Source organism: Nomascus leucogenys, chromosome 2 (assembly GCF_006542625.1).
Source record: "Nomascus leucogenys isolate Asia chromosome 2, Asia_NLE_v1, whole genome shotgun sequence".
NCBI lineage: Eukaryota > Metazoa > Chordata > Mammalia > Primates > Hylobatidae > Nomascus > Nomascus leucogenys.
In genome coordinates, this window is record NC_044382.1 from 52,978,423 (window position 1) to 52,997,773 (window position 19,351).

Consider the following 19,351-nt stretch of genomic DNA (forward strand, 5'->3'; position numbering starts at 1 on the left):
TCACACTACAGAGAACTGTCTCATCTCTTTCATGAAGCTGACAGGAACCTATGGAAAACTCAGCCTACTGATTCCCTTCAAACTAGGCGAGATGCACCCAACTTTTTCCAAATCTGAGGGGCATTCGGCTCATAGCGCCCCAAACAGAGGAGAACCGTCTCCACTTTTCATTCAAGCTGAGGGGCACCCATCCCACTTTTTCTCCAAAACTGAGGGGAACGTGTTCTATCTGCCCCCTCAAACTGACTCATCCCAATCTTTTCCCAGAAAACTGAAGGGCATCCTTCCCTCTTCCTCCCACAACTAAAGGGAACTGATCCCACCTCTTCCTTCAAACTGGGTGGAATCTATTCTCACTTCTTGCTCCGAATTGAAGGGACCCTCTCTCACTGCTTTCCCTAAATGAGGAAACCACAGGCACTCATCCCTCAAATGGAAGGAATGAAGGCCATCTTGTCCCTCAACTGAGAGATACCTGGACGGCCACTATCTAAAGAAACTTCTGCCCCATCTGCCCTAACACCCCTCAAAGAGAACGCAGCCTCACTACCCCCAGACCAAAGGAAGCCTCCCCGCCTTCTGCGCGTTCTCGAAGGCGGGGCGCGAGCTCGGCTTTTCCCGCCCTCCTGGCCAGTGAACTAACGGGATTCCCATTGGGCCCTGTGAGTGGCTAGCGCCGGCCCCGCCTCCGGCAGTGGTTACCTCCTCGCGCGCACTCGGGGACTAATCTTGGCTCCACCCCCTTCCTCGGCCCCGCCTCCGTCTGGCCCCGCCCCTCCAGCCGCGTCCGGTCCGGCCCGGCCCGCACAGCGGAGCTACAGTGTGCTTTGAGTAGAAGCTGCACTGGGGCCGGGACTCGGAGGCGCGCTGCGCTAGCCGGCCGCGGAGCCATGGCGGGCGGGGAAGACCGCGGGGACGGAGAGCCAGTATCAGTGGTGACCGTGAGGGTGCAGTACCTGGAAGACACCGACCCCTTCGCATGTGCCAACTTCCCGGAGCCGCGCCGGGCCCCCACCTGCAGCCTGGACGGGGCGCTGCCCTTGGGCGCGCAGATACCCGCGGTGCACCGCCTGCTGGGAGCGCCGCTCAAGGTGAGGGGGGCCGGAGAAAGGTTGGGGCGATCGGGGGTTCAGGGTGGGCGCCATGAAAGCTGGTGGGAGGTGCCCCGCGGGAAGAGGCTGGAGCGAGTGTTCTCCTCCGGAAAAGTCTTGGGCTGGGGTCCCAGGGTCCACTCTGCCCCGCCTGCGGGGGAGTCCCCTCTCAAGTTGAGGGGAAACTGAAGAGGGGTGCCAGGAACTTGGCTCCGCCATTCTGACTGCCCTTCGAATTAGGCGCACCTGGGGAGGTGCTGGAGTTCCGCTCGCCGTCCGTCTGCCAGGGTGGCTTCCCTGGTCAGGGTGACGGTAGCCGCTTGGGCTGTAGCGGACCCTGGAGGCGGAGCTGGGGAGGGACCAGCTTCCACCTGCTTCAGGTGAGGTGGGGGCGGGACCACGAGGAGGGGCGGGCCCGAGGCGGGCTACTAGAGGTGGCAGAGGTTTCCTGCGGTGTCAGGAAGCTGGATTGGGGCTTGACCCTGTAGGTCAATGGGAACATGGGAGTGCCGGCCAGGGAGAGACTTCACGGGGTGAGGGGAGTCCCCGCGAAGCGGTCTGGCCCGGGATCCGCAGAGCGCAGAAGGCTGCACGGGTGGAAAAGCCCTTTGAGTCACCGCTCCCGCCCCCACCCCCGGACACTCGCCGCCCATCTGCCCGCGCCTGGAAGTGAGAGGCAGGGCCGGGCTAATTTTAAACCGCCGGCCTGCCCTACTTTGCTGCAGCCCCGAAGCCGACTTGTGCACAGTGCGGAAAGAGGCCCTTTTCCAGATGGCCAGCCTACCTCCTCTCCCCTCCCTCTCGCCGCCGTCAGCCCCCAGCAAGCAGCCCTTTCCGGCGCGCTGTTTCCGGGCCAGGACTCTGGAAGGCGCACTACCACCCCCACAGGCTCCCCACCAGCCCGGCCGCCTCCAGTGCTGGGGAAGAGGAGAGAGAGTCGGGGTGGGTGCCCTCCCCTGCTCCCAGCCTCAGCTGGGCGCCGAGTTGAGTAAACTTGCCCTTTGGGCCTGGGGTCTCCCCTGGAATGTGCCCCGGGCCCCCAGTCCGCATTCCTCGCGCTGCGGCCAGCCCCGCCTCTGAGCGCTGGCGGGAGGGGTGGTGAGACTATTGGCCTGGGGAGTGGCACGTGTCCAGGCCAGAACCCCGGCTTCAAGGCCATGGCTGGAAGGATGCAGCACACTGCTCACCGCCAGAGTTTTGATGCAGCAAAACAGAGTTTTGACGCAGCCCCCGCTTGTCCTGCCCTATTCAGAGGGTCAAATTGAGGTGTGCCTGGAAGACGCGTGTGCAGCTGGAGGCCACCTCCCATTCAGGATGGGGGCTGGGAAGACAGGAGTGCTGAACTGACTGGTTCCCGCTTCCAGGCTCCTAAAGTCTGGGTCCTGAAATAAGGGTGCGGCACTACAGAAAATATTGTATTCCTCTCATCCTGCAACTCAAGGATTGGACCTAGCCCTGACACCACCCCCCCCGATATTTTTTTTTTTAAGACGGATTCTGGCTCTGTCTCCCAGGCTGGAGTACAGTGGGGCTATCTTGGCTCACTGCAACCTCCACCTCCCGGGTTCTAGCAATTCTCGTGCCTCAGCCTTCCAAATAGCTGGGATTACAGGTGTGCGCCACCACACCCAGCTAATTTTTGTATTTTTAGTAGAGACAGGGTTTCTCCGTGTTGGCCAGCCTGGTCTCAATCTCCTGACCTCAGGTGATCTGCCTGCCTAAGCCTCCCAAAGTGCTGGGATTACAGGCTTGAGCCACCGTGCCTGGCCCCTTGACATACCTATTCCCAACTGGGGGCAAGCCTGGGAAGTCAGCTGCAAGAAAGAGGCTCAGAACCACTCCTTCTATCTCCCTCTCATGGGACCTGTGTCCCCACCCAACCCCACCAGGTGCTCTGCTCTGTGTTCCCTGCTCCTTAGCTGAGGACACTACTGAGCTCCAGTGGAGAATATAAGTTCCTCATCCCCAATGCAGTCCTTCCTGGTCTCCCTGATTTCATGTTCTCCCACCTGGAGTACCTGAGGACTGCCTCCCCTCCCCCACGGGGATACGGAGGTGGCACACTAGGTTACCACAATGCCAGAAGCCAGGACTCCCTGGGGCTAGCAACTCTGCCAGGAATGGTCAGATGCACTGTGATGTGTTCAACCCAAATATAAACTATGACCACAGCCCCAGAATAGAAGGCTGGAGGAACAGGGGCTGAGAATAGGGCAGGGACAGGGACATCAGAGAGCTGAGCGAGGGGGAGCAGGGCCCCTCCTTGCAGGAAATGTCAACAGCTGGTTCCTCCCGTAGTCCTATAAGTGGGTGCCCCAGAGTCACAGACATGACTCAGGCCTGTCTTGCTGGCCCTCTAGAGGGAAGAGGTGGCCCAGAAACTGGGGCATCCCTGTCCCAAGCTGTAGGGCAGAAATAAGAGGAAGGGGTTCTCTACTCATTGCTTCGTCCTATGTACAGTTGTCCAGCAGGGGACAGGACACAGCCAAGTGGCCTCTGTCCTCCTCTGGGTACTGGCCCCGGGCACTGGCCCTGATCATCCCAGATGACCCCCCTCCCTGGGGATGTACAGAGGCCAGCCTTCTTTCTCCCTGGGGCTCCACCCACACACCCCACTGGGCCAAGCTTAGCCCCTAGAGTTCCCCTGGGGGCTTCCTTTTTAAAGAGCTTTCAGATCTCAGAAAGCCTTGCTCATTTCCTCCTAGACTAGGAGGAAGCTCTTGGCCACAGCCTCTGACTCATCTCCTGGCTCTGGTTGGTAGAAGGGAGCTTGACAGTGCCTTGGGCCGGGCCTAGTGTCCCCGGGGGAAATCAGGAGTGCCTTCCTCCCCTCCAAAATATTCCCCCAGCCCAGGGACCTGCCTTTGCCCCAGGGGAGAATGTGTCCCTCTGGCCTTGTATCTCGTCTCCTAATCTAGAGCCTCCCAGTTCTACCCTCCCTTCTGGGAAGTGTCTCAGGAGCCTCTCCCTGATACCCAAGGCCCTACCACACCTGGTATAGCACTGACTTCTCCCTGAGCTCCGGGTAGGGGGACCTGGGGTGCTTTTCTGACCCTGCTGCAAAGGCCAGGAAAGCCCTCTCCTCCTGTCAGTGGGGATAGCCCTAGAAATCTGGTCATTACTAGCAACTTTGTTTCCCTAGCTATGGCTAAAAATCAGAGTAGGACAGGGGTAGCTCTGTCCTGGAATGTTTCCTGACCCTACCCCAACCCACTCTAGCCTCTTTACATGTCAAGAGCCTTTGGGAGACTGTAGAAAATTGAGGTGTGGGGATGAGTCCTGGTCTCCTCCTAGCCTCCCCTGGGGCTGGTCTATCCATTCTGCTGGTCGTTCTGGAACAGAGTGGCTGAGCTGTAGACTGGTGAGGGACACTGAAACCTAGGTCCTGGCAGAGGTAGATACTATTATCCTAGCTTGTACGGGGTGCGTGTGTCTATTGATGTTCCCTTACTGGAACTGGGAGGACCAGTTTGGGGTATTTGCAGAGTCCAGAAAACTAAGGATGTCTTCAGCTCTTGGCAATCCTCCTGGCCCCAGCCCTCACTCCACCTCCCCTCTAGGTTCCTTGGAGCATTTCCAGGGCCCATCCGCCCAAGATTTGGTCAATTAGCCCTGGCTCCTGGCTGTGCACCCTGGGGCAATGCGCTGATTTTCTGATTCTTGGTTTCCCCATCTGTAAAAGGATTATTGGTAGAATCAAATTAAATAGGCAGCTCAGGCTGGGCATGGTGGCTCATGCCTGTAATCTCAGCACTTTGGGAAGCCAAGGCCAGAGGATTGCTTGAGGCCAGGAGTTCAAGAACACTGTGGGTGATATAGTGAGACCCTATTTCTATTAAAAAAAGAAAAGAAAAGAAAGAGGCAGCCTGGTGCCTGGCACAGAGGAAGCATAAGAAAAGATAACAAAAGTGTATTTCCCTCCCCAAGGCCCATCCTTGTCATCTCATTCAGGAAGTCACACTCTAGTTGGAGACCTGCGATAACAGGAAAGGAGGGTCTTCAGAACACAGGGTCCTGTGTTTATAGGAAAGGAGACAAAAGAGGCAGTTAACCAATTATTTTCTAAAATGGAAGCCCTTCAGCCTATAATCCTGCCTCTTTTCCATCTTCCCTGTACCTTGTTCTGGTATGTTCAGTCTTACCTGATTACACTGTTCTTAAAAATATTGGGTAAGACAGTCTAAAGAAACAAGAGGGAAAAATGTATATATATATAATATATAATAGATATATGTAATAGATGTCTAGATATATATAATAGATATATAGCTATATATATATAAATTATCAATATCTATAGACATCTATATATTACAGATCTGTATCTATATATTATACATAGGTAGATAGATATCTAGAAAGAGAGAGAGAAGTAAACGCCATGGTCCCCTGGGCTTGACCCTGCATATAAAACCATACATAACCAGTTGGTTTTGGGCTGCCAGAAAAGCCTGAGCCTAGAGAGTCAAGAGAATAGTGGGCTGGAGGCCAACGTGAGAAGCTGGGCCTGGGAAGAATGGGAGAAAGACTCTACCCCAAGACAGAGACCAGAGAAATGAGGAAGACAAGAGCCAGGAAGGTGTCAGGGATGTGGGCCCATACTACGTGCTGACCTTAAGCCCTGTCAGCAAGGACCAGGGTTTGGGCTTATTCAGGCCTGGCCCAGCCCCAGGGTGTGAGAAACAAGGCCCAGAGGTTTGGCTCTCTCAGAAGGGTGACCTCAGGAAGGGGCCAGGGGTGTGAGGGACAAGTGCCATCCTGCTGGCAGGAAGTCTCCTGCTCTTTGCTGCTTGCCTGACTCTAGCCTACCACCCCACACTTCCACCCAGGACAGACAGCTGGGGGTGGGGAGACACTGTCCTGGAAGGCACTGGACTGCCTGTTTCCCTGGACCTTCTCCCCAGAAATAGGGCCCTGGCAGGATTGGACAGGTGAAGTGGCTGAGGAGGCTAGAGAATGTGGACCATTGGCCGGGCACAGTGGCTCACACCTGTAATTCCAGCACTTTGAGAGGCAGAGGCAAGCGGATCACTTGAGGTCAGGAGTTCAAGATCAGCCTGGATGACATGCTGAAACCCCGCCTCTACTAAAAATACAAAAATTAGCCAGGCATGGTGATGCACATCTGTAACCCTAGCTACTTGGGAGGCTGAGGTAGGAGAATCGCTTGAACCCAGGAGGTGGAGGTTGCAGTAAGCCGAGATCACACGCCACTACACTCCAGCTTAGGAGGCAGAGCAAGACTCCATATCAAAAAAAAAAAAAAAAAAAAAAAAAGAAGGTGGACCATTTAACCTTCAGGACCCTTCCCCAAATGGATGCAGGTGTCCTGGAATGAGAGGGCTATTCTCTGCTCTCTTGGGATTACAGCATGCAAGGAAGCAGGACAGCATGGTGTGCCTGACCTTTCTGGGTCTGTGCTGCTTTGGCCTGTGTTGGCCAGTGCATACCTGACCTTATACCTGGGTGTGTAAGCAGTTACCAGGTGTAACATGTTTTCCCTTCCTGTTTATCTTTATAGCACTCTGCCCCTCCCCTTTCTTAGCACCCATGAAAGTTGTGATTCCACATTCATTTGTGAGCTTTTTCTTTTTTTTTTTTTTTTGAGACAGAGTCTCGCTGTCGCCCAGGCTGGAGTGCAGTGGCGCGATCTCGGCTCACTGCAGGCTCCGACCCCCGGGGTTCACGCCATTCTCCTGCCTCAGCCTCCCGAGTAGCTGGGACTACAAGTGCCCGCCACCTCGCCCGGCTAATTTTTTGTATTTTTAGTAGAGATGGGGTTTCACTGTGTTAGCCAGGAGGGTCTCGATCTCCTGACCTCGTGATCCGCCCGCCTCGGCCTCCCAAAGTGCTGGGATTACAGGTGTGAGCCACCGTGCCCGGCCGTGAGCTTTTTCTGACTCAAGTCTGTCTGTCTTCCCATCTGCCCCACTGGGCTGGAAGGAAGGGAAGGCAGAGGCAGTATCTGATTCCTCCTAGGTCCTCTGCATCTGAAACCAGCCTGGTCATGAATGTTCAAAGAATGAGCTGTTCTATATGTGTGTGATTCGAGGGGATCCCTGACGGGGGGTGGCTCTGGGGTAGGTGTGTTCTTCTAGGGTCCCAGAATCTTCCAGGCCAAGGGAGGGAGATGTGGCTGTGCCTGAATGGGGGTAGGGTGGTAGGCTGCTGAGTCACCGTGTGGGAAGAGATCAGGAGGAATGTGGGTTGCCCTCAGCTGAGTTGGCCCTGGACAAGATACCCCAGCCCTCAGGCCTTGCTGCCCCTTCTCAGGCCTGTTCCCAGTAGGCCCTGGAGAAGATGACTCTGCTCCCAGGGAGGGGAAAGTGGCCAGGCCCGCCCAAGGCACCCTGGGGAGGGCAGGCAGCCAGGCAGGAAGTGGGACAGAGAACACGCTGGAGTGTTTGTCCTATGTCCCAGGTCCCAGGCGGGGGTGGGGGGGTCATCCAAGGGCCCCACAGGCTAAACTGTGGGGAAGGAGCCAGGTCAGGCTCCGAGGCAGGAGCAAGGGGTGCTAAACAGAGGTGGGGGTTGGGGCAGGAGCTGGACTCCCTTTTTCTTCAGGGGACCAAGGCCAGTTGGAAGCCCTTGGGCAGGGTCCAGAAGAGGGCAGGGCAGACCAAACAGCAGGACAAATGTTGGAATTGACATGCCCAGTAAGATGGAGACCAGAATACCCCCTGCCTCTCCAGAGGTGGGCTCTCCCTGGGCCAAGGCATCTCAAGGGCCAGAGCCACTTAAGTCAAGGAGACTTTGCTGAACCTGCATACCTGCACTGTGCAACGCGGGGAGGTGTCTGGGAGAGGTAGAGTGCCACCCTCCGACTCACAGGAGTCACCTCCCTCAGGCTTCTCTACAGGCACTTCTCAAGGGGCTAAGTGCCATGCCCTGTGGTGGGGGAGGAGAGCCCGGGGAGGGAAACATGGACACGTGGATGGAGCATGTGCCTGCTTGTTACAAAGGCAGGCTTTGGGGTCCTACTGTAGACTGAGTCAGACTCTAAAGTGTTTTGTTTTGTTTTGTTTTTTGAGATGGAGTCTCACTCTGTCTCCCAGGCTAGAATGCAATGACATGATCTCGGCTCACTGCAACGTCTACCTCCTGGATTCAAGCAATTCTCCTGCCTCAGCCTCCCCAGCAGTAGCTGGGATTACAGGCACCTGCCATCATGCCTGGCTTATTTTTGTATTTTTGTAGAGACGGGGTTTCACCATGTTGGCCAGGCTGGTCTAGAACTCCTGACCTTAGGTGATCCACCCTCCTCAGCCTCCCAAAGTGCTGATATTACAGGCGTGAGCCACCACGCCTGGCCTAAAGTTTGTTTTTTAATAGGCCCCTTGGGTGTCTCTGAGGTCCAGCTAGGACCATTGTAACTGTAGCCCACTTTGGGGGAGGGCAAAGACCCTGAAATCTGGTGGGACTGGGAAGTCTATGGATCAGACTCTGTCTTCACCCTCTTACTCACCGAGACACAAACACACACAGACACACTCTCCCGGGTGGGTTTGCACCTCCCAGCCATCTTAACACTTTCTCTCTGGGGCTTAATGCTTTGTGACTACAGCTTATCACCCCACAGGGCTGTGAGCTTCCTCGAAGGCAGGAACTGCCTCCCATCTTCTCTTCATTCCCCTTCCTCATCTGTGTTTATTAGCTCAACAAGTCCTAGTGAGTGCTTACTGTGTGTCGGGTGCTATGCCAGGCTCTATAGATACAGCAGGGAGCAAGACAGATGGAGTGCCTGAAAGCAGAGAATGCAGCTAGAGGAGACCAATGGCTCGGATATTAGAATGCTGTGTGGAAGGTCTCGGAGGGGAGCATACACACAGGGTGGAGTGGGTTGCATAGCAACCTAAAGAATATGTAGGTATCAGCCAGGAGAGGAGATGGTACAAACAAAGGCCAAGAAAGCCTGGTGCCTGACACAGACGGGCTTTGCACATAGTAGGCGCTTGAGAAGCAACCGCTGAAGGAATGCACAGCTGTAGTGCAGACCCTGTGTCTCTCTGCCACCCCTCAAGTGGTAGGTAAGAGGTCAGGGGTCTTCACACATTCCCCTGCCACCTCTTCCTCAGTCTCACAGCTGTTCCCTTTGCCCCCAGTTGGAGGATTGTGCTCTGCAAGTGTCTCCCTCTGGATACTACCTGGACCCCGAGCTGTCCCTGGAAGAGCAGCGGGAGATGCTGGAGGGCTTCTATGAAGAGATCAGGTCAGAACTGATGGGGCCAGGGAGGCAAGGTTACCCCCACCCTTGCCAGGGGCTGGCTCAAATGTCAGCAGCTGAGACACTCGATCACTAGCCTGGGCCATGGGTCACCTCCTGCCCCAGGGAAGTGTGCCAGGGGAATCCTAAAGCCTGGCCAGTGTTACCTGCTGCCCAAGGTGGGAGTCAGGGGCTCTCCCACATACCTGAGATACATGTGTTTGCACCAACCCTCTTGTCCGACCAACCCTTGGGTCCTTGGAGGAGCAGCTGGGAGGAACAAGCTGGGCTGGGGCTGGCATGGGGAGGTCTTTGGCTCCCTTGGCTTGTGGGGAGGAATGCTGAGGGATGGGCTGGGAGCTGCTGACAGAGATCCTTGATTCCAGCAAAGGGCGGAAGCCCACGCTGATCCTTCGGACCCAGCTCTCTGTGAGGGTCAACGCTATCTTGGGTGAGTGTGTGAGGGCATCCGTGTCCAGCAGCACCTCCTCCCCATAGCCCAGTTGGCTCACCTTCAGGCCTGTGCTGAACAGTGAGCAAAGTAGGTTTAGCTGGATGTGCTCCTTCCTCTCCCTATCCTGACCTCTCCTTCCAGGGCCAGGGTGGGAGTGGAGGGGGATTCAAGAATGTTAGAACAGACCAGGCATCGTAGCTCATGCCTGCAATGCCAGTGCTTTGAGAGGTCAAGGTGGGAGAACTGCTTGAGGCTAGGAGTTTGAGGCTGCAGTGAGCTATGACTGTGCCACTGCACTCCACACTCCAGCCTGAGTGACAGAGTGAGACCCTGTCTCTTAGACCAAAACATATATATATGACTATTCTTTGGTGGAGAGTTGTGGTTGTATCCAAGTAGAGGAAGACAGTGAGTGTGTCCCATTGAGGGTTTTATACCCTACCTTTTACAGAAAAGCTGTATAGCTCCAGTGGTCCTGAGCTCCGCCGCTCCCTCTTCTCACTGAAGCAGATCTTCCAGGTGAGGCCCTGCAGTGGGATGGGGGTAAGTGTGTAGCCCAAGCCTCCCTAAACTCCCCCATGGTGCTTCCAGGAGGACAAAGACCTGGTGCCTGAATTCGTGCATTCAGAGGGGCTGAGCTGCCTGATCCGTGTGGGTGCTGCTGCTGACCACAACTACCAGAGCTACATCCTTAGAGGTCAGCCCCGCCCCTCTCCCATGATCTCTGCTCCAGTGACCCTCGCTGACTCTGCCCATCCCTGTGTCCCCAGCGCTCGGCCAGCTGATGCTCTTTGTGGATGGAATGCTAGGGGTGGTGGCCCACAGTGAGACTATTCAGTGGCTGTACACATTGTGTGCCAGCCTGGTAAGTGGCTCTCCACCCAGCCTTATACCCTTTGCGTATTGCTTCTCTCTGGGCCTCAGTTTCCTGTTCTGCAAAGTGGGCTGGAAGGGAGTAAGTCTGAGGCCTCTCTAAGCCTATAAGGCACTTCAGTGCCTGGGCCTAGGGCCAGGGTCATTCTGCCTAGATTCTCTCTGGGTCCAGCCCCAGCAACCCTTCCCCTTCCCCAGCAACAGCTGGCACAGGTCTGGCCTAAGCCCCACTCATACGTGCTGACCTCTCTCCTCAGTCCCGCTTGGTGGTGAAGACAGCCCTGAAGCTGCTGTTGGTGTTTGTAGAATACTCCGAAAACAACGCACCGCTGTTCATCCGTGCAGTGAACTCTGTGGCCAGCACCACCGGTCAGAGACTGTCCCTTTCTCCCCCACCGCTCAGAGCCCTCTCTCCTACCTGTCCCCCCATGACTGCTCCACTTTCTGTGTGGTAGGTGCTCCTCCCTGGGCCAATTTTGTGTCCATCCTGGAGGAGAAGAATGGCGCTGACCCTGAGTTGTTGGTGTACACGGTCACCCTCATCAACAAGGTGTGTCCAAGGACTGGGTGCCAGCTCTGGGATGCTCAGGCTCCTGACCTCCCCACCAACCTCAGCCTTGCCTTCTTATCCCCGCCCTCCAGACGCTGGCGGCGCTCCCGGACCAGGACTCCTTCTACGATTTGACGGATGCACTGGAGCAGCAGGGCATGGAAGCGCTGGTCCAGCGCCACTTGGGTACTGCGGGCACTGACGTCGACCTGCGCACGCAGCTTGTGCTCTACGAGGTGGGCCGGGCTCTACGCTCTGAGGGGGATTGGAAGGAGGGAAGAGAGAAGCGCAGTCCCCAGCGCCCCACCCCACCTGCATGCACGTTAACCACTTTCTTACATCCTGGTCCGCCTCTGCTAGAACGCCCTGAAATTGGAGGATGGAGACATCGAAGAAGTCCCAGGCGCCGGTGGGCGGCGAGAACGACGAAAGCCTTCTTCTGAGGAGGGCAAGAGGAGCCGCCGTTCTCTGGAAGGCGGGGGCTGCCCCGCGCGTGCCCCGGAACCTGGGTAAGTACGAGCCTCCGTAGATGGGGAAGGGTGGATCTACTAGGTATGGCCCAGTGAGCTGACAGGCCCTGACCCCAACCCCCTCAGGCCCCGCCCCACCGACAGCCCCCGCCTCCTCCACTGGGCCTGCCGTACCGACAGGCCCCACCTCCAGCCCCGCAGGCAGCCACCCCACTGACAGGCCCCGCCTCCAGCCTCTAGGCCCCGCCCCACTGACAGCCCCTGCTTTCAGCCCCACAGGCCCCGCCTCACCGGTAGGCCCCACCTCTTCCACTGGCCCCGCCCTGCTGACAGGCCCCGCCTCCAGCACTGTGGGCCCTCCCTCCGGCCTCCAAGCTTCAGTGAACCTTTTTCCTACCATCTCTGTGGCACCCTCAGCTGACACCTCCAGCGAGAGGAGCATCTACAAGTAAGTAGGGAGACAGAGGCCACCCTGGAGTCCTCTCTCCCACTGTCCCTCCGCTTTGCGCCCCTCCATGGGCACTCAGCCTCCTCTGCCCAAACGCGTGCTTTCTCTCTCTCTTTCCAGACTTCACCAAACTGCTCCCGTTTGGTAAGTGACTGCCAGCGGGTGGGGTTCGGCTCTGACTGGATCTCCTCCTCCTGTGGTTTCCTTTGTCTCCTCCGACGTTCTGCCTGTCTTTGCCTCTTGTCATGTCTCCCGCCCCCTATCTGTCACTCCCTTGTTCTGCTGCCGCTGTCTCTTCCCCAGCACCCTGTCCTGCTCCACGTCAGTCTCTCTCCTCCACTTCCAGTTTCCTCGTGTCATACCTTCCCCCACTTCCCACTGCGGCTGGGAAGGAACCCCAATATCACTGCCTAGCTCTGTGTGGGTATGAGCAACCACGGAGCTGACACCACAGTTACCATCTCTTCCTCTCATCCCCCCTACCCAGGGCCCCTGAGAGCCCACCCGTCCCCCAGTCCCCTCCTGGGCAGGCCAGGCTGGAGTAAGTACAGAGGCTGGCCTGCCAGGCCTGCCATGTGCTCAGGGCTTCAGCATTGCTTCCCCCAGCAGGGGTTCCACGTGCCTGATGCAACCAAAGCTGGGGGACTCAGGCTTATCCTCTCCCAGACATATGCCTCCTCGGTAACCCAAAGGCTAAGCACTGGGAACCAACTCACTGGGTTCACAGTGGTCCCTGTGCTTCAATAGCAACACCTTAGCAGCCAGAGATGGGGATGTGGACACCCAACTTGGGGCTCATTCTGCCATGTCTTCAGCTCAGAAGCGAGCAGGGAGGGGACCTAGGGTGCTGTGTGGTGTGTGGTGTGGGGGTGGAGGGATAACCTAAGGCTGAGGCAAAGGCAGGGACTGAGAGCTGACAGAGGCTGGAGGGGCCAGAAAAGAAACAATGGATTGCACCCATTATTTCAGCATAAACTGAGGGCCCACTGTTTACCACATCCTTTATTTTTTATTTTTATTTTTTTTTGAGACAGAGTCTTGCTCTGTCTCCAAGGCTGGAGTGCAGTAGTGCGATCTCAGCCCACTGCAAACTCTGCCTCCCAGGTTCAAGCCTCCCAAGTAGCTGGGATTATAGGCCTGCACCACGACACCCGGGTAATTTTTGTATTTTTAGTAGAGACAGGGTTTCACCATGTTGGCCAGGCTGGTCTTGAACTCCTGACTTCAAGTAATCCACCCACCTCTGCCTCCCAAAGTGCTGGGATTACAGGCGTGAGCCACCGCACCTGGCCTGTTTACCAGGCCCTTTCCTGGGCATAGGCTCCCAGAAGCTACCAGACATGCCATGGGAGGGACAGCCTGATATGCCCATTGGGACAGCTATGCCCTTCCCCTGCTCTAAGAGTCCTTGTCTAGACTCAAGACACCAGCCTGGGCAACATAGCAAGATCTCATCTCTACAAAGAAATTTTTTAAAATTTGGCTGAGTGCATCATTCACACCTGTAATCCCAGCAATTCAGGAGGCTGAGGTGGGAGGATTGCTTGAGGCCAGGAATTCAAGGCCAGCCTGAACAACATAGTGAGACCCTGTCTCCTCAAAAAAATTAAAAAATCAGCTGTGCGTGGTGGCACATGTCTGTAGTCCCAGCCACTTGGGAGGCTGAGGGTCAAGCCCAGGAGGGTGAGGCTGCAGTGAGCTATGATCACACCACTGTACTCCAGCCTGGATGACTGACAGAGTGAGACCCTGTCTCTAAAAAACAACCAACCAAAAAAAATCAGGACAGTGAACATGAACGAGGTTGCAAGTTAGATGTTAAGTAGAATTTCTCCCTGTATTTTCACCTGGGAATGCTGGGTTGGTAGTAATCCTCCCCAGATGTGGAGGACTGAAGAGGGGCTGGCCTTGGGGGGTGTGGTTCTGGTCTGCTCAGCGCATGGACTGTTCCCCGTGTGTCTGTGTGCGCCTGCAATTGGGGGTGGTGTCCAGGGGCTCAGCAAGGCATATGCACCTGGGCTGGGGTGTGTCAGATGCTGTCACTGACAAGCACCTTCCCTCAGAGCCCGGTTCCTGGAGAATGTGGCGGCAGCAGAAACAGAGAAGCAGGTTGCGCTGGCCCAGGGCCGGGCAGAGACACTGGCCGGGGCCATGCCCAATGAGGCGGATGGACACCCAGGTGAGTAGGTGGGTGAGCAGGCAGAGCCTGCCTGTTGCTTTGTTGCCCCACAGGGGCATGGCACTGACAGCTCCTTCCCTTTCTTTAGATGCCCGGCAACTCTGGGACTCCCTAGAGACAGCCCCTGCACCCAGAACACCCCAGAGCCCTGCCCCCTGTGTCCTGCTCCGGGCCCAGCGAAGCCTTGAGCCAGAGCCCAAGGAGCCACTGATACCAGCAAGCCCCAAGGCTGAGCCCATCTGGGAGCTCCCTACCCGTGCACCCAAGCTCTCTATTGGGGACCTGGACTTTTCAGATCTAGGGGAGGATGAAGACCAGGACATGCTGAATGTAGAGTCTGTGGAGGCTGGGAAAGAGGTCCCAGCTCCCTCACCCCCACTGCCTCTGCTCTTGGGAGTCCCCCCACCTCCCCCACCTCCACCTCCCCCACCCATCAACGGCCCCTTCCCACCACCTCCACCTCTACCTCTGGCTGCCCCTCTTCCCCATTCAGTGCCTGACAGCTCAGCCCTCCCCACCAAGAGGAAGACAGTAAAACTTTTCTGGCGTGAGCTAAAGCTGGCTGGGGGCCATGGAGTCTCTGCAAGCCGCTTTGGGCCCTGCGCCACTCTCTGGGCTTCACTGGAGCCTGTCTCAGTGGACACTGCCCGGCTGGAACACCTCTTTGAGTCTCGTGCCAAAGAGGTGCTGCCCTCCAAGGTAAATCCACTCATCTGCAAAGTAGCCCTAAGGGAGGCTGGAGGGAATCAGAGCTTAAGGATCTGACCTGTTGGAGCTAGTCACTCACTTCCCACATGGGGAAACCAAGGCAAAGAAAGGAGTAGGAAATTGTCCAAGGTCTCCTAACAAGGGATCAGCAGTGCCCCAACTAGAATCTAAACGTGGCCGGGCATGGTGGCTCACGCCTGTAATCCAAGAGTTTGAGACCAGCCTGTGCAACATAGTAAGACCTTATCTCTACTAAAAGTTGGTCCGGGTGCAGTGGCTCATGCCTGTAATCCCAGGACTTTGGGAGGCCAAGGCAGGTGGATCATTTTGAGGTCAGGAGTTCGAGACCAGCCTGGTCAAACTGGCGAAACCCCATCTCTACTAAAAATACAAAATTAGCCAGGCGTGGTGGCGGGCACGTGTAATCCCAGCTACTCGGGAGGCTGAGGCAGGAGAATCGCTTGAACCCGGGAGGTAGAGGTTGCAGTGAGTTGAGATCACGCCATTGTACTCCAGCCTGGGGGACGAGAGCAAGACTTCGTCTCAAAAATAACTAAATAAATAAAATAAAAATAAATAAGTGTTAAAAAAAAAAAAATTGGCCGGGCATGGTGGCTCACCCCTGTAATCCCAGCACTTTGGGAGGCCAAGGCAGGCAGATCACTTGAGGCCAGGAGTTTGAGACCAGCCTGGCCAACATGGTGAAACCCCATCTCTACTAAAAATATGAAAATTAGCTAGGCGTGGTGGCTCATGCCTGCAATCCCAGCTACTTGGGAGGCTGAGGCAAGAAAATTGCTTGAACCTGGGAGGCGGAAAAAAAAAGTAAAAAAAAAAAATAGTTGTGTATGGTGGTACACACCTGTAATCCCAGCTACTTGGGAGGCTGAGGCAGGAAAATCCCAGAAGATAAGCTGCAGTGGGCTATGATGGCACCACTGCACTCCAGCCTAGGTGGTAGAGCCAGGCCGTCTCAAAAGAATCTAAGCTCATCCCCATGCCTTACACATCCCAGGTTGCCAGTTTGTCAGTTGTGGGACCATTTGGCAATCTAGAGGAGGGCCTTGGAGTGCCCTCTGAGATTGCTGTCCCAGCTAGTCCCTTCCTCAGTCTTTTTTTTTTTTTTTTTTTTTTTGAGAAGGAGTCTTGCTCAGTCACCCAGGCTGGAGTGCAGTGGCATGATCTCAGCTCACTACAAGCTCTGCCTCTTGGGTTCACGCCATTCTCCTGCTTCAGCCTCCCGAGTAGCTGGGACTACAGGCGCCTGCCACCATGCCCAGCTAATTTTTTTTTGTAATTTTAGTAGAGACGGGGTTTCACCATGTTAGCCAGGATGGTCTCGATCTCCTGACCTCGTGATCCACCCACCTTGGCCTCCCAAAGTGCTGGGATTACAGGCGTGAGCCACCGCGTCAGGCCCCCTTCCTCAGTCTTACACTGCCCTTCCCCCAACCATGCAGAAAGCTGGAGAGGGCCGCCGGACAATGACCACAGTGCTGGACCCCAAGCGCAGCAACGCCATCAACATTGGCCTAACCACACTGCCACCTGTGCATGTCATTAAGGCTGCCCTGCTCAACTTTGATGAATTTGCTGTCAGCAAGGATGGCATTGAGGTGGGGTCACCCAGCTATGGGTGCGGGGGGGAGGTCTGGCCTTCTCCTTTGGTAGATGGGCATTTCCTGTCCCTCCAGTGGTGGGCATGGGCTTGGCATTTCTGCAGGGCAGTGCCCAGACTCTGGGGCCTCCCCTAGATGACTGAGGGAGGGGTCAAGACCAATGCCTCAGGCCTCAGGCCTGCATTGAGGGGGCCATGTCAGGCTCTGGCTACATCCTCAGAAGCTACTGACCATGATGCCCACGGAGGAAGAGCAGCAGAAGATTGAGGAAGCCCAGCTGGCCAACCCTGACATACCCCTGGGCCCAGCCGAGAACTTCCTGATGACTCTTGCCTCCATTGGCGGCCTCGCTGCTCGTCTACAACTCTGGGCCTTCAAGCTGGACTATGACAGCATGGAGCGGGTACCTGGGTCTTGGAGTGGGACAGACAGTAGGGACAGGTAAGCATCATGACCATGTAGTCTGAGAGTCCCTGGTCTCCCATACCAGGAAATTGCTGAGCCACTGTTTGACCTGAAAGTGGGTATGGAACAGCTCGTACAGAATGCCACCTTCCGCTGCATCCTGGCTACCCTCCTAGCTGTGGGCAACTTCCTCAATGGCTCCCAGGTGAGTGAGAGTACATGGGGACTAGGGGGAGTCAGGGTTCTGGAGCTAACCAGGCCCAGGCTCAGAAAGGGTCCTTTCAGAGCAGCGGCTTTGAGCTGAGCTACCTGGAGAAGGTGTCAGAGGTGAAGGACACGGTGCGTCGACAGTCACTGCTACACCACCTCTGCTCCCTAGTGCTCCAGACCCGGCCTGAGTCCTCCGACCTCTATTCAGAAATCCCTGCCCTGACTCGCTGTGCCAAGGTTAGCACCTGCCAGAATCAACCAAGGCCGGACGAGGCATGAGGAGCGCTGCTTCCTGGGCCTGGCTCCTCCCCCTTCTCCCCATTTGGGCTGCTGTGCCAGGGCTTGCTCCAGCCACCTGGGTGTGAGCTATGCCCTCTGCCAGAAATGCTCTTTCCTCTATTGGCCTAGCCACACCTACTCAGTCTTTGGGTCTGTTTAACTGCCACTTCCCCCAATATACCTTCTGTTCCCCATTCACATCAAATGGACTTATGTCTCTTGCACTAGTCTATGAGCTTTTGGATGTCTGTGTCCTTAGAGCCCAAGCTGGCCAGTCTGGCCCAGAGGCAGCCTCGGGCCGTGTCTTGTCTACAGGGTGTGGGGGGACAGTATGTGCACCCCCTTGCTTTCTCAGGTGGACTTTGAACAGCTGACTGAGAACCTCGGGCAGCTGGAGCGCCGGAGCCGGGCAGCCGAGGAGAGCCTGCGGAGCTTGGCCAAGCATGAGCTGGCCCCAGCCCTGCGTGCCCGCCTCACCCACTTCCTGGCCCAGTGTGCCCGCCGTGTTGCCATGCTGAGGATAGTGCACCGCCGTGTCTGCAACAGGTAGGGGCATGGACCCAAGAGAGGCAGGACGGCCGCCACCCTCCCTCAGACAATAAGCAGGACTCACTGTCCCTCCCTACTCTGACCTGCCTAGGTTCCATGCCTTCTTGCTCTACCTGGGCTACACCCCGCAGGCGGCCCGTGAAGTGCGCATCACGCAGTTCTGCCACACGCTGCGGGAATTTGCGCTTGAGTATCGGACTTGCCGGGAACGAGTGCTACAGCAGCAGCAGAAGCGGGCCACATGCCGTGAGCGCAACAAGACCCGGGGACGCATGATCACCGAGGTGGGTGCCCTTCCAGGTCTCTTAGTCTTGACTGCCACCTCCTTGGTTTCCTTCACTCCTCCCAGCTCACCTTTCTTCTTTCTCCAGACAGAGAAGTTCTCAGGTGTGGCTGGGGAAGCCCCCAGCAACCCCTCTGTTCCAGTAGCAGTGAGCAGCGGGCCAGGCCGGGGAGATGCTGACAGTCATGCTAGTATGAAGAGTCTGCTGACCAGCAGGCCTGAGGACACCACACACAATCGCCGCAGCAGAGGTGAGGCCCATAGCTGCTGTAGGGAATGGGCTCCAGGGCCACCTTGGCCTGACTTTCCTATCTTGCCTTCCTCAGGCATGGTCCAGAGCAGCTCCCCAATCATGCCCACAGTGGGGCCCTCCACTGCATCCCCAGAAGAACCCCCAGGCTCCAGTTTACCCAGTGATACATCAGATGAGATCATGGACCTTCTGGTGCAGTCAGTGACCAAGAGCAGTCCTCGTGCCTTAGCTGCTAGGGAACGCAAGCGTTCCCGTGGCAACCGCAAGTCTTGTAAGTAACTCCCCACAATCCTACTGCCCACCTGAACCCCATCAACCCCCTCCAACCCTGCTCTGTCCCTGCAGTGAGACGGACGTTAAAGAGTGGGCTCGGAGATGACCTGGTGCAGGCACTGGGACTGAGCAAGGGTCCTGGCCTGGAGGTGTGAAGGTGCTGTATCCCGGATATCTATCTGGACCCTGGACTGCAGTGCAGGAGATGACAGAGTGAGGAGGGCCCAGAGCAGAATTCTGGCCCCAGAACTCCGTGCCCAGGAGCCATGCCTTGAGCAGTATTAGCTGTGTGTGTGTGCATGTGTGTGTGTGTGTGTGCGCGCATGCATATGCATGTGCATGTGTGTGAGCTCCTTGAACTCATGGAGCAAAATAAAATTTTCTTAGCTAATCCAACAGGTTTCTCTTCTTTCAGGGTCCCCACCAGGCTGGGTCTGTAGCAGGAGGGAAATCCCATAGGGCCAGCTTTTCCTGCCTCATCCCTCATCACCCACACAGCCATCA

General features: G+C 56.4%; 2 protein-coding genes across 3 annotated transcripts in view; one reads left to right on the top strand and one right to left on the bottom strand.

The window, feature by feature from the left end:
• SLC9A5 (solute carrier family 9 member A5) overlaps window positions 1–11,596 on the bottom strand; it is a 35,483-nt gene extending 23,887 nt beyond the window's left edge. The window contains exons 1-2 of the mRNA XM_030795487.1: window positions 11,511–11,596; window positions 10,191–10,275 (exon numbers count right to left, since the gene is read on the bottom strand). The gene's annotated coding sequence lies outside the window, so the exon portion shown is untranslated. The remainder of the gene's footprint in view (window positions 1–10,190; window positions 10,276–11,510) is intronic.
• FHOD1 (formin homology 2 domain containing 1) lies at window positions 57–19,243 on the top strand. 2 transcript variants are annotated; one of them, XM_030795452.1, is made up of 22 exons: window positions 57–1,091; window positions 9,194–9,300; window positions 9,681–9,745; window positions 10,200–10,267; window positions 10,340–10,445; window positions 10,519–10,613; window positions 10,879–10,990; window positions 11,077–11,171; window positions 11,264–11,407; window positions 11,532–11,680; window positions 11,913–12,089; window positions 14,153–14,268; window positions 14,357–14,967; window positions 16,437–16,592; window positions 16,816–16,998; window positions 17,086–17,205; window positions 17,286–17,447; window positions 17,845–18,035; window positions 18,130–18,322; window positions 18,410–18,572; window positions 18,648–18,845; window positions 18,920–19,243. In XM_030795452.1, the coding sequence occupies exons 1-22, from the start codon at window positions 891–893 to the stop codon at window positions 19,000–19,002; spliced, it is 3,495 nt and encodes a 1,164-aa protein (XP_030651312.1). In that variant the 5' UTR covers window positions 57–890; the 3' UTR covers window positions 19,003–19,243. The 2 variants fall into 2 exon arrangements, with proteins under 2 accessions (XP_030651312.1, XP_030651316.1); XM_030795456.1 differs by lacking the exon at window positions 17,286–17,447.
• Window positions 19,244–19,351: the final 108 nt, after the last annotated feature.